Source organism: Notothenia coriiceps, unplaced genomic scaffold, assembly GCF_000735185.1.
Source record: "Notothenia coriiceps isolate Sejong01 unplaced genomic scaffold, NC01 NC01_scaffold00030409, whole genome shotgun sequence".
Classification (NCBI taxonomy): domain Eukaryota; kingdom Metazoa; phylum Chordata; class Actinopteri; order Perciformes; family Nototheniidae; genus Notothenia; species Notothenia coriiceps.
The window spans coordinates 58,916-84,712 of NW_011363110.1; the positions used below are offsets into that span (position 1 = coordinate 58,916).

The window sequence follows — 25,797 nt, forward strand, 5'->3', positions numbered from 1 at the left end:
AATTACTAGTAATTCTACTCTGCAGATTAAATACACATTTTAAATCAACTAATGAACTATGATATATTAATATAGATTAAGCAGCCCAGCAAAAAGTTAAATCCACCATTACCAGCAGTGCAGTAATGAGCTTTTATGTCATTCAAATCACTGTATGCAACCTTTTTTCAAGAACTTGAGACAAAGTAGTATTGCATGTTAACACACAGTTTTACAGTGATAGAACAACAAATCCTAACACATAAAGGCTTAAGTTACCACATGGAAAGGGTGATCTGACTGCAAGAAAATGTAGGATAATAGGAGTTTTAGGTGGGCCTGTTGTAGGTCAAATAGACCGCCGTCTACTGCAGGTAATACAATCACAATCTCAGAGTGATAAATTATTATCTGTTTTTCCACATTTTGGCTTTTATTTGGATTATCCTCATCAGCACATGAACGAACAAGTGATGCTATGCTGAGTAAGTAAATCTAAATTGAAAGTTATTCAAACCTCTGTGTATTTATTTGTTTGTTGGAAGCCATAACCTAATAAAACCGACACCTGCTGCTGCACATTGTACACTGTGCGTATGATATTATGAGATTAGGCACTGATGGACTTTCCAGCTGTGAATGCAATAAACAGTCAGCTGCCATTTTCTTTGCCAAGGACTCTGTATTTGCTCTCGAAACAGATACAAATTATGAAAGCTGCGGTTGAGTGGTGCAACAGCGCTTGTAACATACATGCCATTTTAAACAAAATGTACTTTACCTCTGGAAATGAAACTGCAGCAAAGAGACGTTTCTATTCATTTTGGTCACAATGTTGTTGTTAAAGTCAAGACAATGTATTAAGGAGTAATTTACAGACTTGACATGGAATGTATAATATTATTACTAGCATTTTTGTTTTGTTTATCATGATAACCATGTCTAATCTCAGATGTCAGATGGCTCAATCCTCAGAGCCGGTTTGGACAGAAGGAGGCGCCATTCCCACTGCTGACAGTCAAACTCCAGTACATTTTCTTAATCCCAAAGAGAGTAAAGCATAATTTTATCAAATATAAATTAAAACTTGCTATCCAGGCCTTTAAAGTGTTCAGATGAAATACTTTCTCTTTTAGGATGCAAAGCCTCATCAGCTGATCCTCGTGTGTTTACAATTACCACGACAGCATTGAGGAGGAGGAAACAGGGATGGTGTGAGGAGAGAGAGGGAGATTTGGAGGGAGGACGAAAGATTCAGATAAAAGTTGTTTTTGCAAAGAGAAGAAGAGGAGGGAGAAGGAAAGAGGAGCTGTTATTCTGTTGTTCTGTCTTTTTCTGGCCAACATGTGTTTCAGTTTGGTGATGCTACTTCTCTGTCTCTCCCAAGCAAGGGGAAGAGTTCAACAGCAAACAGGTGAGCCTCCATCATCATTGCTTTAATATCTCCATCTTTCCGACTGTCTGGTCGTCACGGCGTCCAGTCACAGCGTCCAGTCACAGCGTCAAGTCACAGCGATGCTTAGGTTTACAGGTGTAAGTGTGCCTAACAGTTTTCTTTCTCTTGTGCTAAATTGGTACTTTATATTTTAAAGAGTTGCAAATAAACACTGCATGCATTTAATTTTGCCTAATTCGTTTTCCTTTAGTTTTTTTGTTAAAGGAGTTAGTTAATATTCTTATTTATAATTTTGTATAATAATGTTGTGCTATTTTAACTCACTGTAGACCGCAGAGGAGTAGGAGTCTTTGTGGAACAGCAAACATGCATGCTATGCCCTTTTTATTTTACTCACAAGAATGAATGACCCAGTTTACAATAAAGTATACAATAGAAATACCCTATTCCACAAGCATGCAACTGAGTCTAAACAACAACCCACAAACAGCTCGTCTCAGGTTTAAAATTAGATATTGAGTCTGCTTTTCTTCTTGACTCCCGGACCCTTCTAGACTCTGGCATAAAATGTCTGGAGGCTTTTCAAGCTGTCGGAGAGTAGATTTATCAAATCAAATCAAATCAAGTTTTATTTATATAACACATTTTTAAAATGACTTTTGGTCGAGCCAAAGTGCTGTAGATATAATAATTACCTTACAGTAAGGACACCATACAGCAAATACAACAGCAAAGTTTGTGCAGAATATCAGTATGAGAAAACGACACCCTCTGACACTATCAGTTACCATCTTTGTTTTTTGAAATATATATCTATATATAAAGATAGTTCAGGGGTGCAGAGTGTTTATGCAGGAAGTGAGTTTGCTTTGGACATTCATATTAATTTATTTCTAGTTTTGAGGAATTTGACTGGTCACTCTCCACACTCCTCTCCCGCATTCCCCTAACATTTCAGTAAATCCTCCAGTACTCCTCGTATTGTTCTGCAGAGTGAAATGTGTTGCAGATGAAAACACGATATGACAGGAAGTGCTCAGATATATGCTTGCAGGATAAGGGGTCAGCTGTTCTGTATTGACCTAACATATCCTCCTTTCCTTTGCCTAATTTGCTCTTAATTGCCCCTTCACTCAACATTATTTACTGCCCAGTTTTAAAAAATGACTCTGTTCCCGAGGGGGCCATCTACACCATCTGAACCAGTCTGTAATAACACCAAGCCCCAAGCAAAAGATAAATTGTGTACCCGTCAATGACCTCAGTGTTTGGCCTCTCATCTCTTGTCCTGCTGAAAGGTTTGCTTAAGAAATAGCCTGAAGCTGATCCAGAAAAGTTGGAGCTAAACTTGAAAAATGAGAAACAAAGTTAAGCGTATTGTATTGTAAGACTGGAGTGGAGATAGGATGTTGTGGTCTGTGGATCTTAAATTGAATCTTTATTTTTATGAAAGTCAAAGGCAATTTAGCTTGTGATAATCAAAACATTCTTGTGTTTAAGGAAAAATAAAGTGGCAAGAACAAAACGATTTATGTGCCAACAGCCGAGCAACTTGCTCTTTGAATAATGTTTTACTTTGGAACAGTGTTTGTATGGGAAATGGTTTTGGCCTGAACTCAGTCTCCATTTGTCTTATTTGTCTTATCGGACACAACCATTTGAAATGATAATGTTCTGCTTATCCATGTAGAGATATTGTTTCACCATAACAAAAGACATGTGAAGCAATCAGTGTGCTCAGGTTCTCTTAACAAAAGTTGACCAAAATGGGATGTCCATACAGTTTAGTTGTTGCCGTTTGTTAGGGACAACATCATTTAAATTGGTCATTTTTAAGTTTCCTTATTCATTTATTCTCCTCTCAAATAAATAATGCCATTGTGACTGTTTCTAGTATGTTACTTAGAAATAATACGTTTAAAATTGCATTCAAAAAGAAATACATTGCAGAAAACACGAAAAAAAAACACAATATAATTATATACAAACAACTGAGACACTACAAAAACCCAAGTGGATAAATTGAGGTTCAATATATATATATAAAAGGCCAGGGCATTCCCCCCCTAGAATCAAAAACATAATGAAACATTCATAAAAGAAAGGTTTAAGAACGGATTTAAAAGATATTCACTGAGATTACATTTGAGAATTGCACATCTGCAATTCAACCACATGCCTGAAATGAACTATGCATGTTTATTGCGGGTGATGTGAGCCTCTGCTCAGGAAGGGTGTGTTCTCTCAGACCGCTCTGTCCTGACCGCTCACAGAAAAAGGCAGCTAAATGTCGTGGTTTAGATCCTAAAGGAGCGGGCAGAGGTCAGTTTCCTGTCCAGATCATCTGCCCTTTCATTATATTTGACAAAAAGCATTTCCTGGTTTACCTCACCGGGTCTTTATACTTGTCATCCTTTGCTTCAGTGCTGCCTCAAATCGTTTTTAAAGTGTTTACACCCTGAAACAAATATTTGAATTTTGCAAACCTAGGCCAAGGGCAGATTTAGCCAATTAAAGTTTTCTCACTTTCTGAGTCAGACCAAAACCATTTCTACACTGTAACAGAGGCATGGTTTAGCTTTTGTAACCATAGTGTGCTTCTCTTTACATTCATACCCACACTTTATCTTGCTCTTTGTTTTCTCCTGCTCTAGTAAAAAGGAGCAGATATAAGAAACTAATCCAGGTTCATCTTAACATTTATAAACCACTTAGGTTTCTTTTGTTATTTATGTACTAAATATCTAAATATCAAGAATTAAGATCACTCCTATGTGAAAATCAAATGTCAGTTTGAAAGGTGAGTTTCATATCATCATAGTTAATGTTGCCTGCCATTTTGTGTGACTTGTTATAAGATACACATCAGTAACATAAGTGCATGTTGATTTTTTTATGGAAAGAGATGAGCATTTGGTTTGTTTTGGTCAGAAGAGACGATATGACTCCCATCTCACTGTTTTGATTATCTGCCAGGGATTGCATTACTATTGCCTGTGAGACTGATGGCCTGAGTAGATATTAAAGCCCCAGCTTTATGCTCAGCGTCTGCACCCCTCCCAGCTTTTCATAAACCAGAATAATGTTTATCTGCTGCACTGCAGACTATTTATCCTCTTACCTCATATAAATGCCATAACAGGGCAGACCCAGCCCTCAACAATCACACATCTAGGTGTATTATATGAGTTGCTACAAATGCATTGACGCACCACTTAATTGAATGAAAGGGTGGAGAGAAACAAGGATAAATAAAATAAGCTCCCTATGAGGTAAAGACTAGTCACTACAGCCACTTGTTAAATGACTCATTGTAGTTTTGGCGGCTGGAAGACATCAGTGTTCTAATTGTGTGAATTCAGAGTGATGTTTAAAGCAGGCATCACCAGCAGAAGTCCCACACAGTCTGAACTCTGGGGGTTTGGCACAACGACATAGTTTAGAGACCAACCGGCCTATGTTTCCCTACCACACTCATAAATGCAGGCATCAAACCAACTTCAAATTACATTTCAGTGGCAGGATGGGAGCTGCGCAGGCTGTTGGAACCCATAAGGAGTTGTTTAAAAGCTTAATATGTCAGATTTTTCACTCGTAAATGTGTTTTCTTGCCAATGATAAGACAAATGCTTGAATTGAGCTTAGGCTTTGAACTGTGTTTTTTTTAATAAACTAGGATTAAGTTCTAGTCTGTTAAATTGGCTAGTGAAAGAGTTGATGGAAGTATGTCTGCATGTGAGGGAGTTTGCAGTTTTCTTTTTAGGCTTGACAACATGTGTAAAATAGCTGAATTTAAAGCAAATGCCTAATTCAGATGACAGGTCAGTCTGGTCCTAACCTATAAAAAAAAAACTTGGTTTCTCTGTCCCTTTTGAGAACACAATGGACACCTTGTATTGTAATGTAGGTTTGGTTAGAGGTGGAGTTGTCATTTAATGTTTTTCACACCCATGAGCTACACCCTCATATCATTATTTTATACTCGGTTCAACAAAACCTCAAGATCCAACTTAATCCCACTTCATTGAATGTGCACTCACGCACAAGACTTTACTCGTTCTGGATTCGTGTTTTCTTTTATCTGTCATTTCACAAGAAGATTGTTTTAAAATTAAAATAACCTGAATTATTTCAAGACCAAGAACATTAGTTTCTTTATGATTGCTTGAGCATTTTGTTATTTTTAAACATATACATTTCCCAGACATAAGAACACCTTATTTTGCTAAATGAAACACTTCATTCGAAAAATCCAATGTTGTCAACGCATGACTTACACACTGCTGTGCTCAAACTAAAACACTAAACATTTGAACTTCCTAGCAATAGTCTTGGTTTCATTTCAACATAAAATTGAGAGAGTAAAGTATATGAGTATATTGACCAAACACAACACACATGAGCAGTTACTGCACCCTGGTGAAACTTTATTTCCACATTGCAAAACAAATCAACATATCCATGCATTTTCAAAAGGTATATTGTGTACTTAAAAATCCAATCTTCTTTTAAATAGAATATAATACATAAACACAGCAATATAATTTGGGACCAAACAATAAATCATGGGTTATAGTTTTTACTATCAAATCGGAGATAGAGGGTAATAAGGTTGGACTGAAGCGTAGGTCTTCTTGATTGATACTTAAAAATTATGTGTTTGCCAGGTGGTATTGGGCATGGCAATTTGAAATGGCAAACGAGTGATTTTATGTCACATGTTTGTTGAGAAATGTGTGAATTGCAAAAATGTTCCATGTTGATTTTCAAATTTAGCACAAAAAATGTTTTTGTTTTGGAGACTTGAGCTAATGTATTGTTCTCAAGAGTCAGAAATCAATTGTTTTGGTGAATTGAAATAAACTTAAGAGTATGAGAGAGGATGTAATTAAAAGTGATTTGAATCTGGTGTGTGTGTAATACGAGAGCTGGACAAAGACGTTTTTTTAAGTGGACAAACCTGGCAATGGTCATGTTAAAGTATGCTTGTTTAAAACACTTAAAAAAAGAAAAAAAATGCAGGCGTTCGGTTTAAAATAAATGGGATCACAGAATTATGGAGGAATACCACCTGGTAGCAAGAAAGCTACACATGCGTTTGAACGTTTTTCAATATTAACGTTAAAAGCCAAAAGTTCTTCACAGTCACATCGTGTCTAAATCTAAATGTTTAGTTAGTGCTTCATGTTCCCTCATGTTACTTTGAGAGAAGCTAAGGGGGCATGTCTTACGGCGCTGCTAATGCTAACTAGCTTTTAGATGTAGATGTAAGGAGCAAGCGTTAGCCTGATATCGACAGAAAACAACAACCACAGTGAGGATTGACACGTTTAAATCCAGGGTTTACATGTGTTTGAGCCTGGGATTGCTACCGGACCACTGAGGGCCTGGTAGAGTCACCCTGCTCAGTTTTATTCTGCTCAGTTAGCAACATGTCCCGACATGAAATCACCGGAGCAGCAGAGACGAACTCTTCGCGGCAGCCAAGCTGACCACGGCAGGAGATTCACGGTGTTTATGAAGGGAAACTGAACACGACGGAGTGATTGTCGTGGCTTTTTTTTAGTTCTTTAACGTTACCAGCACCGCACCAAACACCTCCTGTAGTTCCCTGGAAGCCAGACAAGAAAACAGAAAACGTTAAGTACAGGAAGCCGCCCATATTTAGGGTTAGATGAGACACCCCGCCAAATGACGACGCTTTCTCGGGGTTTATATAGGCCGATGTGTGACGTCATTTGTCGGCTACCGTGGTCTACCTAAAAAACGCGCAGCACCGTAATACTCCAGTGAGATGGATAGATTTTAAATGTACTCAAATATTGTATAATTTATATTAGAACAATTTTCATCTACTTATACTATTTTTGATTATTGCCATGCTACTATACTTCAACTCAACACTTTGCAAGTCAATATAACACTTAGGCAGTACAGTGTACAATTTTGAGGGACTTTACCCCAGTATTTCAGTTTTTTGCCACTCAATACTTATCCCACCTCTGCACTTAGGCAACTTATGATTAAGAAACAAGGAAAATATTTTGAAGTTAATAGATGTAATATATCAATAATCCAAAAAAGTAGCTGGTTTAAACTCACTATGTGACCAATTACGTGGTTTAACATTTCTGCAGACAATTCAATGCAGAAAGAAAGTCCTTGCAATGTAGCCTACAGCTCTATCAGTGGCCGAGGTTATACAAGGACCAGGATAGGTCCTCGTCTTGGTGTACCAGCAGTCTTGAATTTTCAACACTCTGAAAATCATATTGTGATGCTAAAATAAACTCAGAACATCAACTAGGAATATGCGGCTTTCAAAATGTGGATTTAAAGAAATCCAAACCATCAATTAAATCACCAAGAGCTTTAAAACAAAAGTTACCTACCCCAGTCTGCTTACTAAATACGGTTAACATTGTTTGTAAGATTTGACTGTTCCTTCCGAGCTCATAAAATGTTATTTGTATTATTTCTGTCTTTGTTTATCAGTGGCTTTAACTGACAAGGTCGAGAATGAAAATATCAAAACACATTGTAATATCTGATTTGGCTGAGTGGTTGATTCCTCAGCCTAAACTAGTAAACAATTTTAAGAGACTGAATAAAACTGGCATCTGAAATGTATCCCAACAGTAATGCTGCCAGAGTCAAAAAAATATATAGGCTCATGTGGGCTTTTCCTTTTTTCCTTTCTCCTCTCTCCTTAGAATTTCAAATGTATCATATGGCATGGAAGAAAGATGCAAGCGATTATACCATCAAAATCTATAGTAACGGACATAACATACTAACCTGATATTCATTGTTGTGGACAGATGATTGGTACAGTGTGATCTCAGAGCATAGAGAGTCCACTGGAGGTGACAATCATCCTCACAGAGCGCATCGGTCATCTTCAGGCCACATAAGGATAAGCAGGGCGGTCCTGGGTGGAGGGCTAACCATCAACAACCTGCCAGACAACACGACACGCGTAGTGGTGAGAGCTGAACCGCAGTGTTTTATGACTGTAATGGTTTGTGGCATAGACTATGTGTTTGGCTTTTGACATGTTTTATTTGTTTTGGTTGGAGTTAAACACTGCCCTGTTTTGGAAATAGAGTTTACTAATTTCCACTCACTAGGAGAGGTCTATGACAGCATATGAGTGAACTCTTGATGCCTGTATGACATATTTCCTAAAAACAGTCACACATTACAACTTCTAATCCTCCGTGTTTTTCTTGTGTGTAAGGAGGATTCTGGGAAATATTACGCATGGCGTAGCTTTGGCCCAGAAGACCAGCGCTCACAAGAACTATGGGTAGATATGAGTGACGTCCGACATGGTCAAGTAAGAGTCCATGGCATTCTGTCAAATGCATACAAACAGGCTGTGGTGAGTACAACAGAGAAAAAACAGAGGCATATTCTTACTTTTTCTGTAGGTTATTGGTGAAAAGTATACATATTAATATATCCTCTGTGCAATTTGCCCTTTATATCTGCAGTTGAATGCTCTGCCACTGAGCTATACCAACACAACTTAGGTGCTTAGTGATAGTCTTGTAATAACCATATGGTTATTAATGGTTATAAAATAACAAAACACATTTAAAAACAATTGTGCATCTCTCGCTTCTGCTCATCAACATAACATAAAGGTAATAGTAACACGTATTATAGGTATGACACATTTTGTAGATATGACAATTTTTTTAGATATGACACATATTGCATCATATGGGAACCCTGATTTTAGGGGATTTCTTCATCTGTAGTCAAATGCTTTTTCACTGGCATAAACCCCCTATGACAAGCTTATTTTGACTAACATTGGTGGCATGGTACATTTCATTTTTTTTTTTTACTTAAACAGTACAATATTAAGAGTAAGAAAAGGTTTGTCTCCTTAATTGTATTTGTTCACACTTTTAGAAATGTCATACCACAGCTATTTCTTCCCACACAGTTAACGGGGCACCCAGCGCTAATGGGGACCACATGCAGTCAAATGCTCTACTGCAGAGCTAAAGACCTGCTATGAGTTAAAATTATTTATCAATTTTTTTTTATAAATGACATATAAACACATTCAAAGAGAAGACCTTCACATAAATGCAAAATGTGTGCAAGACCAATACATCTGTATTTAAAGGACCTGTGTTCTTGTGACATATTGGTAGAAAGTTACTGACTGTGCACTAGCCTCTACTTAGTTGTTGTTTGGTTAGTTGTCAAACATTTATATCCTTATTGTACTTTTCCAGACTGACATGAATTAACAACTGTCACAGGGATATGGCTGAGTGGTGACTGAAGACCAAGACATCTAAAGTTTAAATCTGGTGCCCCCTACATGTGACATAATGCAGCATCTACTGCACAAGTGCAGCTGCATTTCAAGTGCGGTCTGCAGTCAAAGCTTTACCGCTGGAACCTCTGTCCCAGTAATTTGGTGATAGTATGAAAAAGCAGGAGGCATCCAATTATGTGCAAAATGTATGATCCACCAATACATCTGGTCAATTCATAGAATCTGGAGACACATTGGGATTTATCCAGATACCCTTTTTACTGAAGCTATGCAAGAGATTGTATAAATTGAGCAATAAAATGTATCTGTTCTATGTCCTTGATGAAATTGAGTGCAACAAAAACAAGTACACAGTCAGTTTCTGATTGTACATTTCTCAAATGAGAAAATCCCAAAATGTTCTCCCAATACTTTATTTTTAGGGTATGTCAGGATGTTCAGGTTGAAATATAAGGTAGGGGAGCTAATGGACCAGGGGAATGTCGATACATGCCAAGAGCTCCAGGCCTGCCAGAGGCTGTCAGCACCAACCAAGTTCTGACCTCTCGTTGTACAACACCTGGCACCTGAGCCAGACATACATCTCACTTTAATATAAAAAGATGTAGTGGGTCCAGAACAGGAAAGGAAAACTCCTAAACGCTAAAAAAATATGTAATGGAAAAAATGTATTCTCCATTTGGAAAGAGCTTTAAATAAAACATGTTCAGGTTATACAGTTTAGGAGTAAACTGTTTTTACATTAGATGTGTACATATTTGAAGCTAAGAAGAAAAAGCTTGCCTTTTTGGAAAACAAAAGGTACTGGTCATGTGTTTTTTATTATATTAAATTACAGCTAGAGCTGCAGGTGAGGGTTATCATTTGTATCAATGGTAACAGCAGGGTCAGTATTCCCTTTGCTCTTTTGATTATTGACACTCATAATAGAGTTTGAATATCTGTTTTGAAAAAATTCACACTCTGTTACCTCAATGACCTGCTCCTACGTAGCCAAGTTGTGTCTATGTTTTAACAAGATCATTGCAGTTGTTACATCAGATATTATGCTGAGGAGAGTGTTAGTCACAGCTGTCTGCTTTTAAAAGCTGAGTCAGAGCCTGCTAACGCAAACAAGTGCCTGTTCCTTTACAAAGAGTAATAATGATAACAATGTAAAATAGGAGCATGGGGGTATAGCTCAGTGGTAGAGCATTTGACTGCAGATCAAGAGGTCCCTGGTTCAAATCCGGGTGCCCCCTCATTTTCACTATGAACCGAGTATTTGAAACATGAACACATTCAGTCAGTCAGATTTCATATCAATTGTTCTAACACGCATTATCAAATGATATTCAGTTGAGTATTAACCCTGAAAATTCCAGTCAGGCCAATTTGGCATTACATGGTTGTTGATGGTGGGTGTTTGCTTTTAAGGCTGCAGGAAAGTGGACAGTTTTGCGGATAACAATGACATAAAAGCAGCAACATTGGATAACTTGCTTCATTGTTTTCTGTAAATCCCCCCTGTGTGCGCAGGCATTTGAATTGATTTGGAGAATAGAGAGTATTGACTAAATGTTGATGTTTCTGAATGGATTGATAGTATAACAAAATGGTGGGTATATATTAATATAACTCTTAGGGACATAACTAAACTCTTTACATAAAGGTGTTAGTGGAGTAATTAAATGAGTGGTGCTCTACCATACAATGAGGGAAATCAAACAAAACATAGCGCCTGCAGCCTCTTTATTCTATCTCAGTGCAATATAAACTTGGTTTTCTCCTTATTTTCCTCCTTGAAGAAAATGATTAGGATGCTTTCAACTTGAAAACGCTAGCAAACATTTGAGCTATTCCCCCAATGCCTCGTTTTCTCTCTGACTGCTTCTATCCACTCTCTTTGCAGAGGGTTGCCCTGTCGTTTGACTTTCCTTTTTACGGACACTACCTGAGGCAGATCACCATAGCAACTGGAGGTACGTTTTATTGTATTTTATAACAGATGTGACCTTTCCTGCATGCGTTCAAAGCAGAGAAGTGTTTTGCAGATCATACTCAAAATCTTACATATTTGTCCATCTGGCCATGTTCAGGCTTTATCTTCACAGGGGACATTACTCACCGTATGCTCACGGCCACACAGTACATCGCCCCTCTAATGGCAAATTTTGACCCCAGCTACGCTAAAGAATCTAATGTGCAATACCTGGACAATGGTAAGATACGACCACATATTTGATCATGATTGCCCAGTAACATATCTGAGACATTTTTGACGTTCCCTGTCTTCAGGTGAGGTGTTTGTGGTCCAGTGGGATCGGGTCAGACTCCTGGGAAAAGAGTCAGAAGGAGATTTTACATTTCAGGCTGCTCTTCACAAAACAGGAACCATCACATTCAGCTACCGAGATGTGAGTGAGACACATCTCTTTTCTGCTCTCAGTAGCTTTCTAAAATGGTGCTCTTTCATTTTGCTGCATGCATAAGCGGTTCCCTTTTTGTCTGTCAGATACCTCTGTCTTTAGATGTGATCGGTTCAGCTGAGCATCCAGTAAAGGCCGGTTTGTCTGATGCTTTTATGGTCACGCCAGTTTCTCCTCAATCACCAGGTCGGCAATAAAGTTTATGCAAATACGTTACATTCATATTTGTATCTGTTAACATGATTGTTTTGTGTTATCCTGCCATTGAACCAAACCAGATTAGGATAATAGAGTTGACGTTGAGCTTTATCTCTGTCCATTTAAACTCTTTTTGCTGCTGCAACTAACAATTGTTTTCATTAGTGATTCTTCTGTGAATTATTTCCTCCATTGTTTGGTCTTTAATACAAAAAAGTAAGAACATGTCAATCCCTGTTTCTCAAAGTCCATGGTGATGTCTTTAAAGGACTTGTTTTTTCATTTTGAAACCCAAATATTTTTACTGTAATATGATATAAAACAGATGGAGAAGGCAAGGCAAGTTTATTTATATAGAAATGTTAGAAGGAAATCATTTCAGAGGGTGGAATCAGCATTATTTATCTGTTGACTACAACATAAATCAATTATAAAAACAGATTGCTATTTTTTTTGTATTATCATTTTTTGACTAATTATTGCACGTCTACTTATAATAAAGACATTAACCACATATTTTAGATACATAGTAGCCTACTGTATGTGAAAACCTGACAACAAACCTATTATCGATTTAGGTGCCAAGCAACGGACAATTTATGAGTACCATCGGGTCGAGATAGACACTACAAAGATCACCAGCTACTCTGCTGTTGAGTTCACTCCTCTGCCTAGTAAGTGAATATTATTAAATATAAGTCTCTGTTCAATATGTTGGATATGTTATAATATGTTACCTCCTTCTCTTTATTCAGCCTGTCTACAACATGATAGCTGTGAGCTCTGCCTCTCATATAACCAAACCTCTGGTTGTAGCTGGTGCCACGTACTCCAGAGGTGAGCAGTACATTGCGATAGCCTAAACATTCATATAGTGCTGTTTTACCTTTGTAAATATACATCTGATGCGTTTTAGGTGTTCAGATGGCATGGATAGACACAGACAAGAATGGTTGGACTATGCCTGCTTAGAGGAGGTAATGTGGACAACAAGAATACTTATCTGCTTATTTGCCATTTTTAAGCCTCATGCATAAAATATATTGTATTATTGTATATGGGCAGAGCAAAAATGCAACCTGTGAGGATTACTCCAGGGTTGACAGCGCCACTGGTTCCTCTATCACACCAGAGATCGAGAATGTCACCTCACTGACTCCTCTACAAAAAGGCTGTGAATGTGATTGTGACGGTAAGGCTGAGCTATTCTTAGTATTTTTCCCCCACATTTTGTCGCTGAATAAGAATAGATTCAGCCATGAAATAAGTATGGAAATGATGGCTTTCTGTTTTCTCACAGATGAGACCAAACATCATATCTTTAAGACTGGCAACGGTGAGTTATTATTCTCAGAAACAGAATGAGAACAAAAAACTAAAATATAGAGCCCTTTGAAGAGGTATAATAATGGGGTTTCATCTCTATTACAGATGTGAAGACTGATTCTTCAACAAAGAGTGACGGGTTGGCTAACACAGGAGTGATAGCTGGTATAGCAGCTGCACTGGTTTTAGTTTTGGCTATGGTACTGGTAGCTCTTTACATCAACTACCATCCAACTGCTGCATCACCACTTTACCTCATCCAGGTGAGCACTGAATGTGTCCAACACCTGCCCTGACAGGAGCCATGTGTGCTTAAATTACACATATCCACACCAAACGTCATCTTTTACGTTTCTTGTTTTTTTTAGCGACGCAATAACTACTGGCCATCCTTGACGTTTCAGAAGCAACAGCCTGGTTACACAGAAGTGGAAGTGGAAGGTCATGATAAAGACAGCATTGTTCAAGCCGGGCCATGTTGAAATAATGGATGGAACCTAAAACATTTCAATTGAACTTATTTCTACAAACATCCAAATATATACATTTGTGCAAAACTAGTTCAAGTATTACATTCATATTGTTAAGACGTCAGGCAACATTTATGCAACCTTTTTTGTAGATTAAAGCTGATTTTTAAATATTCAACAATTTAATTAAACATGTATGTCTCTCTGGGTGTGTTTCAGTTTCAATTCCTGTTGCTTTTGGTGGGGAATTTTGAGTAGCCTACCTTCAGCTTTGTTTTGCAAGAACACACTGCACAGTTCCTGAAAAATACTCCAGTTTTAATGTCTGAAGTATTTTATATTTGATTTGATATTTGATTATGGAGTACTTGATGCTGTACATAAAAAGGGTGAACATCCTTATAGAAAATACCATGCATGAGGCATATTTAGGGAAACAGACAGTACAGCCTTTTTGTCAGCAGGTGTCCTCCTAACCACATATATGACATGGACATCAACTAGGACACGCAGTGAACGTGGCATATGTGTACAAATATGATTTGAGATCACTGTATTGGTAAAGCCCCAACAATCTGCAACAATGAAGATGATCGCATGCGTTTGCTATGCGAGCACAGATGGGAAGAGGACAGTCGTGTTGAACATGCACAAGGGTGGATCTGGATTACAACACAGAACTTGGACTGTGTTGCGATGGTATTTCAATTTCAGTTAAATATGCACGATGTATAGGTGATGAAGTTCCTCCGAATGAATGACCAAATTATTAAAATCTTTCTTCCAAGTAAAACATTGAACCTCCCACACTGCTTCTTCCCTTTCTGCTCGGACACGCGCCGCCGAGGGAGGGAGAGAGAAAGAGAGAGAGAGGGGGAAGCGGGAGTGCGCTTTCCGTGTCTGGTTAGTGGACTGACAGCCAGCTGTGCGGCTACAACGACAACAACAACCTCCTGGATTTTCTACATACAACTAGATTAGTGTTGGTCTGTTACTGATCATTATCTTGCACTATATTTAGTTTTTGAAGTGAGGACTCGACAGCATAAAGCTAAAAGCAGTATCGTCGGCGGTTTCCGTGCTAACTAGCTAGAAGAGCATTCCTCCAACATGAATCCGTTGTGTGGCAGATGTAATCTAGTCGTATACCCCACGGAAAAAGTGAATTGTCTGGACAAGGTAAGAACGTGAAAATGTCGCCTTACTTCTTACTCTTTGTTTAAGAATACTCCTTACACCCCAACATTCTTTGGTACGTTTTCTACACGCATTCTGCTCTGCTAAAATGACACCCTTCACGTATTTTTGTGAATGAATCGAACACCCCAACAGGACAGGTATTTCGCTAGCAAGACAAGCTAACGGCTAGCTTAACGTCTGGGAGGCGATGTCACAAGACCCGAGCGCGGACTAGAAGCAAAATATCGTGTTGATAATGGACAACTTTAACAAAACAGAATATATTTATTTTTTTCAACTCGACAATGACTCAAGGCTACGGTATTGATTCGCCCTAAAACCAGCGTCTCACGGTGCTTCCGACAGCCTGGTTTGGGCCTGGCTGGAATCTGCTTAGAAGAAAACTGATGTTTAGCTTACGTTTCTAACCTCAACACATCTAGTTGTAGCATTTACCTTTTACAAATACTTAACGATTCATGACTTTTGATGGAATGAAATAGTCCAATGTCGTGGGCAGCATGGTCAGATTTAGACATGTCTGTGTCCAATTCACCGGCTAATCCAAGTCAGGGATCATTAGAGGAGCCGCCTCAATTACTTTTCAGTCAAAAGCAGATTCTTAATCTCAGCCAAGGTGTTAATCTCATCAATATTATCCGTAGGGACTCCTATGTCCAGCTCATTAGATCACATCTGAGCTACAATTCCAGTTAACATTGATTCATCACAGCTTGTCATTGGAGGGAAATGTGAAATAAGTCCTGCATTTACTGAATGCTGTTGCACTCAGACTGTAATTTTGCAACAACATACATGTAACACACACTCACTTTACTAGTTGGGTGGGGTCTATTGTTTGTCATATGAAGAGTAGTGTTTATGTATTTTGGCCAAAGCAGTGCTTGGGGCAAGTATATCATTTGTCTAATGGACGTCTGAATGGCTATTGAAAATCAATCCCTGTTGAGACTTGCTTACCTGACAGGGAAGGCGGGGAAAGAGCACACAAAGCACATTATCTAAAGTAACATCACTTCTTGATTGAATGCAATATTTCTCTCTGCAAATATGTGTTCTTGAACGCACCATGAGTAATGTTTTCCCAAATTGCTCTGGACTGGAATTTATTTCTCAGAATCCCTGTCACACAAAAATACAAGTCATGTTAGAGTAGACTGGCATTGATGATAACCAAATTGCCACAAGTACAGCCTGAATACGCGTTGGTATCTGGCCTGAAGCCGAGTGCATTCCAGCAGACAGACACTCCCATAAAGCGTGCTCTTGTCAGGGGCCTGCTGTGTCGTCTCCCTGCTGCTCTGAACCCATACAGGAGAGTAGCCTGCCGTCCGTCTTTGCTGCCATTCTGCATCAGTGCTCACCCCTTCAGACATGCCAACAAAATCAACCCTTCCCCATCTCCGTGGCGCGCACACATACAGACACTACCCTTCTCTTTCTGTTAAAAGCAGCTACATTGGCTGTTTTTTTTCTTCCATGTGCTAGGCTAGCTCAGGTGAAGGCAGAGGGGAGTTGAGTGTTCTCCCGCTTCCTCCATTGGTATTCTGAGCCGCTGATGAATGGGTACCTTTACCTGACAGTGTTTTTCTATAACATCCCCCTCTGTGGGGCAGAGAGTTTGAGCCACAGAGGCTTGTTTGTCTGTCAGCTGCATTCCACTATAGCAGGGCTGGGCCCAGCAGAGGGAGCGGGCAACAGAGCACATGTAAAGACAGGAAGTGAATTTTGGTTGAGCTGTTAGCCTTGTTATTTGGCTTTCCTTTATTTCTTAAGAGACTGTTGATAGTAAGGAGTTTTAAGCTGTAGTTTTTTGATATAAAATCAGGCTCAAATCAGTTTGGTTAGTTTTTGTTGCTTTTGAACTCCAGCCAATACAAACTTGTTACAAGGAAGTGATAAAGTAGTTGTTTTTACCAGCGCCCTTAATGCAACCCTTAAAAATAAAAATGTTCATATTAGGTTAATGTGCATTGTCTGGAGGATTGCAATGATTTGTATGTGTGTCACAAGATTAACAGCCATTTCCTGCACTCAGGAAGTGTGTATTTTCAAGATAAATTGAGAGATCCGTGTTGAGTGGTTAACGCTTAAAGCTGATCCCTCACTGAAACACTCAACTCTGCGAGCTGTCTGCCTTTTGCATGTGTGAATCCCAGAGCCTGTCCCCACCTGCAGTTGAAGAGAAACAGATGTATTCATATTTAACTGTGCTATTGTGCCGTAAATTCTGAAGCTGTCAAACTGGGTCCAGAGTGGGTAAATCAGCTACTATTTCAGCGAACATAGTGTTTTCAAAATCTATAAATAATGTGAGAAAGTGACTTCTTCTGAAAGCTCATCCTTCAACAAGTATGAAGCCTAAACACATTTGCTTCTGGCTCTTGAATTCATGTTTTGGCTTTTTGATGTTAAATGTCAAAACATCTTGATAAGTGTTTGGACACACTCTTGGTAAGATTCATTCTGAGGCAAGACCTGTTTGCTTGTTGCAGACGCTGCTTTTACAAAACAAAAGATCTCCCACATGGCACCAAGTATCATAGATAAGAAGACACAATACAAAACAGCTTGTCAATGGAGGAAAAGGTCAAAAGAAATAAGGATGTATGGACAAAAGCCAGCCGGAGGTTATTTTCCTGATATCAGCAGTGAAGGCTTTTACAATACAGACAGACAAGAAATATCACTGTTTTCATGATTCTGCTGTCCTGGTTTTCTTCACTTATGTTGAACCAACAATTTCAATAGCTAGCTTTTTTTTTTATTTAGTCTTTGAGTTGAGCTGGTAGCAATAAAAGGGACTGCACTTCTTGGTTCACATGATCTCAAATGTTCAGACACAGCTGGCATTAACCAAAGTGTGTGTAGAAATCAGATTTCATACACCATTCGCTTCACACTCTGACGTATCCGACACATACGGTCATTCTGTACTCTAGCTTTCACAGTTACAATTGACTCGGGTTCATTTTTATTATTTAGCTAACAAATTGGTTGCTGTGTTATTTGGCTTCCGTGTGGGGTTTCTGGTTCAGATGTGTGCCCCAATTGTGCTGCTGCCTTTCAATCCCAGGAAATTGCTGCAAAAGAGGGTTAAAGGTCAGAAGAGTACAGTATGAGATTTGTGCAGCTCAGAACAGTCTTTACAGCACGAGTGATTACATCATGCTTAGTCATGTGAAATAAATCCTTAAAATGGGCTTATTCAAAATCACAAATGTTTTTATCTCATCGTATGAGATATATTCCTTTCTGTTTCTATTTTAGTATAGCGCCAATAGAGCTATTTTACAACCAGTCTTCCTGTGTAAAATGGGGTTTTTCCTTCTGCTGATCCAGTTCAAACTCATTTCCTCTGACTCCGATTTTAGAAGAATTTGTCTACCGCCTTGCCTATGTTTAGAGCTGAATCATGTTGTCCTTAAGCCACAAGAGGTGAGGTATGTATCCAGCCACCTCCTTTCAATGACTCAAAAACACATATGACTGCTAAAATCACCTGACGTGTTGACTCCACAGTGAGCAGCCAGGTACTTCTCCTTTGTGCCTTTTATCAGAAAAAGGAACTCGTCGACATGTTTGCTTTCCCGGACCAACAATCTGGCCTCTCTGTTGCTTTGCCTTAAGCAAATGCATAGAAGGCCAACGGAAAGTGATCATTTTAGCCAAACGACATGGCAATATGATACCATGTTTTTTTAAATGAATTCATACAGATAATTTAAAACACACCGGAAGTGATTGACATTTCACCTTTACTGTGCTTATGTTATTTTTCTTCTTTTACTAATGTTTTGTCTGTACGGTGTATTTTACTAAAGTGCACATCACAGATTGGAGTGGTTTTGAAAGTGTGTTAAGTGCATTCTCCACTCTTTCCTAGTATGTCTGTTCAAATCACTGTCTGCCTGCATACCAGCAACCAAGCCTTTGGCATGGGTGGAAATGAATGGCATCAGGTAGGCTAATAATGAACCAGCATGCTTTTAATGAGTTAGTTTCCTCTATTAGCAGCACCAGCCAGATGTGGCTACTTTGTCTTTAGGCATGTACTGTCTTACGCAAGAATAAACTTCCACACATACACATAGTAAGCTGCTGTAATGCCTTACTGTGCGTGTGTTTGCTGATCTTTTGTATTTATCTAGCCACCTTTGGTTTAGAACAAACTTCTGAGTCCAAGAGCCATGAGAGCCTCCTTGGAGCATTGGTCCTAATGGTCTCTTGAAGCATGACACAAAGTTATTGAAGGGAACTGCTACTGATCTAGAAAAAAGTAGGGTCCTTCATGAAAATGAAGGACCCCTAGGGATGTCCTTCACTGCTATAAGGCGCTAAGTTCCTCTGATGCATAATTTGGTGACTCACAGATGACTGGATCATGAAAATCCCCTTAACACAGTTTAAAGCTTCAGTCCATTCTTTTTTTATCTAAAAATAAAACAATATTGGGAAGGAGGCTTCTGGTCAAATCAGTACGCCTTCTTCTTCAAAACAATGCTTTGTTTTGCTGTGGCTAGTGCACTAAAAGAGGTAGGAAATCTACCGTGTATGGATTAGACACTAATACAGATAAAGGAAGTGGTAACAACCCTGCATCATTTGAATGCCTTAAACCAGTCCCTTTATCAGTCAGTAGTTAGCGTCAGACTATGCTTATTTTCAGACTCTTATTAGCTGTCCCTCTGTGTGTCTGATGTGTGTGCACATAAACATGGAGTCTACAAATGGCCACAGGGTTTTTATCCAGGCTAACTTGTATTTGGTTCTCACCAAGAGGGAGCGGTGAGGCTGACTGAGCATTTCTGCTCTTGATTGGACTCTTGCATCCCAGCTTACATGCATGCATCATGCATCGAGACTTATAACCTACATACAGTACTACACATATGTACACACACAGTTATTACTCACACACGTATAGACAAGCGGCTACACATGTGCCCTTGGGCTGCGCTGATGCAGGGAGACAGTGCTGTTTTTGTTTTTTTTATGGGTGTTTTATTTCTAGGGCTCCGTCTCTGCAGTGTCCTCATTTTCCAGCTGAATGCCAGATCCTGTCTCGGCACCCAAGGGCCAGGTTTTCCTGGATCTCGAGGAGGATAAGTGCTGGATGGCCTCTGGAACACACATTTGGGATGTTTCCCACCCCTACATTTCTGCTTTTCCCTTCCTCTCCCTTTGGCATCAGTATAAGTCCCAGACCATCATATTCCTACTTGATACTGTATTTTAAGATTGTATCTAAGTTCAGATGAGATGATTAGTGATTCACGCTTGGCATTAGATTAGTATTAAATGTGACATCTTGCTAAAAAAAGAGACAAAAGGCAGAATTAACTAAATAAGTTAGACTGACAGCATTATTATTATTTCAACATTTCTATAGGCACTTCAATAATATCGTCGTCTTAAATCCTTCAAGTAAGAACAATTGTGTAGTGAAAATCTGATGTTGTGATTATATTTGACCTCCCTCCGAATACACAAAAAAGAAGTGGCTAAATACTGACTGAATAATACTAAGTTCACCGGGAGATCCTTTTTTAATTTGTCAGTGAAAATGCACTTTCAATTGAATATAAACACACTTCACCAGATGTAGTGACCACATGTGGCCTGAGTGCATTTTGGCACCTGTGTTTAGCTTGTTGTTGCTTCTTCCAAAAGGCTGTTTAGCCGGATATCTGCTCACCTGAGAGGGCCTGTGTTATCAACATGAAGATGACAAGGGTTGTCCTGGTAAAATGTGGGTTAGCAGGTTGGAATAATTTTTCTAAACAGTTCACTTCAGCAGGCTTGGTCACTGGAGTAAACCCAAGGTCAATATTTAATTTAGGGAAACAACGCGCGTGCCAAAGTCCAAGCTCACTCAGCTGATAGGCTCACATTTCATCTAAACGCATTTGCATCCACACTACTCCTGTTAACATTACACTGTGTTAGCTTATCCCTGGTCATCATGGAGAAGGGGATAATAGTCTGTGGAGAACATTACGCTGTGTAGATGAAGCAGACGGTTTGCATGCAAAGATGGCAGCCACCACAGCTGCAAATGAGCGAGAAGCTGGAGGAAATGGAATCTGCCTACACTGTGCTGTTGTTTGTAGAGATGTGCCATTGCAGTACTGGCCAGAACAATGGAGAGGGAGAGCAGTGGAAAAAGTAACATGATGTGTCCATCTGCAAGTCCCTCAGGCCCCGATGGGTTGTCGTGGGATAAGCAGTTTGGATTGGAAGGCTTGGCCCAGTGTGTTTGGCTGTTGATCACAGCTCCACTGAGCAGTGCCCAGGCTTGGTCTCTGCTGTGAGCCTCCTCTTTTGTATGCATTACAACAATATTGCTGGCCCACAGCAACAAACACCCAAGTCAAACGTGCAAACACTTGCCTGTTGTCATTGAACACCACCTTGGGTGGTCTGTTCCAAGCAGACAGAACAGACAAGACTGTTCTTAAAACCAGCCTGAAGCCAAAGGAAAAAAGTCTTATGCCCATTGTGCTTTGGGTTTGGTCATGTTTCCATAAATAGTGCTGCCATCATTGTGTCCATATAGGCGGCTTCACAATGGAGCAAGTACCAGCTGCAACCGCACGTACAGATTTGGGGAAGCAATCATGTGTTTTGGCATTCTCACTTCTTGATCATACAAGTACAACAAACGTTTGAGCTAGTCTGGATTACAAATAGTTCCATCTGGCTATAGCATATGAGTTTAACATTACGTTTTCCTGTTGTTACCTAGTTCTACTACGAACTCCAGACAATGTCCCGGGAATAAAGTGTTGACATATGTTTGGGTTGTCTAACCGCATTGAGGCTAACTACCTTATTCCATTCGGAATATCTGTTTCGCAGCTTTGCATTCCTCTTGAAAAACATATGACATATAGACATTATACACTTAAGCTTAAGCTTGATACGTGGTACAATATAAAACCAGCTTTATAAAAAAAGAGAAGCTTTATTGGTCATGATTGAAGGCCCTATATTGCAAAAAAGGACACTTTGAGGTGTTAATTAAATTAAATCTTCCTTCCACACATCTCCTTGTCTGTCACTTATTTTGCAGCCCCACTTGTACTTATATCTAGTCCACCATGATTGTGTCTACTGTCCATCTGCAGCTTTCACCGTCGACATCCTGGTGATTTATCCGTGCTGTAAAACATACTACAGTATCTATCAAAACATTTTATTTATTTGTATTATCATAAATGGATGGGTCTTACCCCAGGAACAATGTGTAGAATCAAACATGCATGTGTTAGTGAGTGAAACATTGAGAAAGTGAGCTTGCTCTTTGATGTGCAGTTTCTCTGTTTTGAGTCATATTTTCTGTGCTGTTTGGAAAATGTGTATATTGTGTGTGTGAGCAATTAGTGTAGAAGTGAATAAAGCGCGGGAGAAAGAATGAGCGTAATGCCCGATCACCCTGAGGCCATGTTAATAAGGACTCCGTCTTGATTTCCCCCCCATTTTCTCTCTTTCGTGGTTTTTGCACTCCTTTCTCCCTTCCCTTGACGATAGCAGGAGCAGCCAGATCATTGCTCCACTCTCTGGCAATGTCTCTCTTTTGCCCACCCCTCCCTTCCTCTTGCTCCTTCCTTTCATGTTTCCTCTCTCCTTCCAGTACTTTTCTTTCTCCGATCCTCCCTCCCTCAATCCCTCTTTGAACCCTCAGGCCACAGAGCAGCCCAGTGCCAAGAGAGAAAAGGGAAGGAGGCGAGAGGGCCTGCGGGTGGGAGGAAGGGAGAAAGGGTAGTGAGAGAGATAGAGGCATGGCTTCTCTTGAAGATGGAACAGGGAAATGCAGGCCTGCAGAGATGAGCACACAGAGTCCAAAGGTGCTACATGCAGAGCTAGCACAGTCCCTGCATCACCAAGCGAAAGTAACTTCTTTGGTTTGTTTTCACACATCAGGCACAAAACAAAAGTGTGAAAATTGATAAACCCCAGATTAGATGATAGAAGTAAAGATTCATACTTGTTAATCACAAACTTTACAGCTACCTCCTTACCACAAACACCAGCTCAGTGACCCAATCTACTTATTAATAGTAACAATTCAAGCAACCACAAACTACTGTGTTTCCACTTTGCTTAGCTCTTTTCCACACCGTCTTAACAGTCACTATTCTTTCTGTCTGTATCAAGCTCACGTCCCTGTGAAACCTCAAGGGAAAAGAACATAGTTCTGGCCTCACTCACTCACTTCCTTTCCTTTGCTGTATGGGTGTTCTTATGTGTGTGTGGCCTTTTTTGGATCCAAAATGAAGGTGAAATAAATGTCTAAAATCTCTCTTTCCTTCGTTTCTGACAGTACTGGCATAAAGGATGCTTCAGCTGCGAGGTCTGCAAAATGACTCTAAACATGAAGAATTACAAAGGCTTCGAGAAGAGACCTTACTGCAATGCGTAAGTTGTCCCCAAGTTGTCATTGTGTGTATGTCAGTGAGCATGTCTCATGTTTTCACGCTCAAATGGTTTATCATCATGCATCCCAAAGCCGCAGCAGTGTTTAATCTGTCCTCAGATGGAAATAGGACTCTCCAAATGTGTGTGTGTAATCATGTTGCAACCCAACTAAGGCCCCTCTATCCCTCCTCTGCTGTTTATCAGTGACTATTACAGCGCCCCCCCCCTTAGAGAGAGGGCCTATATGTGGTGTGGGAAAGTGCCTACCTCCCTCCTCCTCCTCCGTGGGGAAAGGGGGGGGTATCAACAAAGGAAATTCCTAAAGTTCCTCTACAGTGACACGGGCAGACACACTGAAAACTAGCATGTCCACTCACGCCCCAGCACTCACACTAAAGACTCATCAGGAATCCATGGAATCCCCCTCTGCCATTACTTCTCTCTCTCTCTCTCTCTCTCTCTCTCTCTGTGTGTGTGTTTGAAGAATGCAGAGAGGAAAAGGCGTTCATGTTCTGACAAGCTCTTTTGCCTTTTCTCCTGAACTGCCATTTTATTGGCAGTAAATGAAATCAAGACGTCATGCTAGCATTCTCATCCCTAGTGGAAACTCGAAGTATGCTAGCATGTTGTCAGCTGATTTTGTGCTACTGGTTAAGTAGCAGAGATACTATGCTATGTTTACTTTGACATGTGAAATTGTCTCCTGGGAAAGGGCCAATGGTGCTTTATTATTGTAGAGTGATTCTATTTGCTAATAAGCGCCCTTAATCTTTTAACAATAAAAGCCCTACACCCTTAGCTCACCACTTACAGGTGTTTACTTAGTCGCTTTGACATTTCAGTTAATGATAAACTTGAGTGTTACCACAGCAAATTCTCCGTATTTCTCCACCCATCCTCACCTAAATAAAGCATACAAGCTCAATGACCTATGTGCTGATGAAGTATTGTATTTTTAATATGATTTGTAATAGTAACCATCTCTAGCCTGAAATCTCTCTGTGACCTTCCTTCCTCCGTTCTTTCACTTCAAGGTGTTTCCCCCTACAGCAGGTGTCGTCATACTGTCACCTTTGTCTCCACGGACTACAGTTTCTTCCTCTTCTCCCTTTCCTGCCTCCAATGCTCCCTTTGCTCCCCTCGCCAGCAGAAGCAAGGCCCTTCAGAGCCTGTTTATTATGCCTCCTTCCGTTTGTTTAAAACAAGCCTTGTTGGAGTAAACATCATAAGTGGAAGAGCCTCCCGCTTCAGGAGAGGAATTCAGGCCATGGTCTCTGTCATTATTCTGTGGGATAGCTACTTTATCATTACTCTTCTATATTTGCCCTCAGTAATTGATATAGGCGTTGTTTGTTTTCACTGTGTTCCCACCCACCTCTTCCCTGATAGTCCCATCCCTGTTTAGATCCTAAAGTCACAAGGGATTGTGGGAGATTTAGGAGAAGAGATAACATTCTTCATTTCCCAAGGAGACCGTGGGAGATATTGGAGGGCGCTACCTTAATCACTGATAGTCCAGAAATTAAACATCAATGTGGTGTTATTAAAGCTTGTCACAAATGTCTTGAGTTAGCGTTATTAATCAGACGATGCCTGCTGGTTTTATTCCATTTAACACAGTCTGGAATCATTTGTTGATAAATAGTTAGTCAAGATGAAAGCCACTTTTACAATGTGACCTGACAGTGCTTCCTGGGCTGAGCTGCTGTATGTATATAATTAGCCTGAGAAAGAGCTTTACATCATTGAAAGATATATGAGCCTCTTTGTATAATGGATAATACCAGTCACTGTACAGCAGATAGTTCTGCCTGTTGCTTTCAACGCTGCCTCTACCAACTACAGCTCCTCTACTGTGATGTGTGTTTTTTTACGAGACTTCTGTGCAGATTAGGGCTGTGCGATTATGGCAAAATTAATAATCACAATAATTTTGGTCAATAATTGATATCATGATTATTAAAAACGGTTATCCATTTACTTTGAAAACATCCATTCATTGAAAAAAAATATGTGAACAGTATTTTTTTAACAGTTGATTACACTGAACTTGAACTATAATTCAACTGAAAAACCAATAAAATAAAAAAATTATTT

General features: G+C 39.6%; 2 protein-coding genes and 1 non-coding gene across 4 annotated transcripts in view; all 3 read left to right on the forward strand.

The window, feature by feature from the left end:
- The first annotated feature begins 1,289 nt into the window (after positions 1-1,289).
- LOC104959536 (plexin domain-containing protein 1-like) lies at positions 1,290-14,276 on the forward strand. Of its 2 annotated transcripts, none has more exons than XM_010787437.1 (14): positions 1,290-1,393; positions 8,197-8,360; positions 8,616-8,759; positions 11,569-11,638; positions 11,756-11,878; positions 11,955-12,073; positions 12,172-12,271; positions 12,862-12,957; positions 13,039-13,120; positions 13,200-13,260; positions 13,349-13,475; positions 13,584-13,619; positions 13,715-13,872; positions 13,978-14,276. In XM_010787437.1, exons 1-14 carry the CDS (start codon positions 1,324-1,326, stop codon positions 14,089-14,091), a joined length of 1,464 nt encoding a protein of 487 aa, XP_010785739.1. In that variant the 5' UTR covers positions 1,290-1,323; the 3' UTR covers positions 14,092-14,276. The 2 variants fall into 2 exon arrangements, with proteins under 2 accessions (XP_010785739.1, XP_010785740.1); XM_010787438.1 differs by having other exon boundaries at positions 8,616-8,684.
- Positions 10,847-10,918, forward strand: trnac-gca (transfer RNA cysteine (anticodon GCA)). Its single transcript has one exon. It is a non-coding gene; the product is annotated as a tRNA-Cys (tRNA).
- Positions 14,277-14,939: 663 nt separating the features above from the next.
- The window catches only part of LOC104959538 (LIM and SH3 domain protein 1-like), a 27,959-nt gene continuing 17,101 nt past the window's right edge, over positions 14,940-25,797 (forward strand). The window contains exons 1-2 of the mRNA XM_010787439.1: positions 14,940-15,258; positions 23,606-23,700. Of these exons, the coding sequence (XP_010785741.1) occupies positions 15,190-15,258; positions 23,606-23,700 (164 nt within the window). The 5' untranslated portion in view covers positions 14,940-15,189. The remainder of the gene's footprint in view (positions 15,259-23,605; positions 23,701-25,797) is intronic.

Bases quoted from the DNA above. Each gene is read 5' to 3' on its own strand.
- LOC104959536 (XM_010787437.1), top strand. From the start codon at position 1,324: ATGTGTTTCAGTTTGGTGATGCTACTTCTCTGTCTCTCCCAAGCAAGG. The intron at 11,639-11,755 runs GTACGTTTTATT...GGCCATGTTCAG, and splicing joins GATCACCATAGCAACTGGAG to GCTTTATCTTCACAGGGGAC. The intron at 13,121-13,199 runs GTGAGCAGTACA...GATGCGTTTTAG, and splicing joins TGGTGCCACGTACTCCAGAG to GTGTTCAGATGGCATGGATA.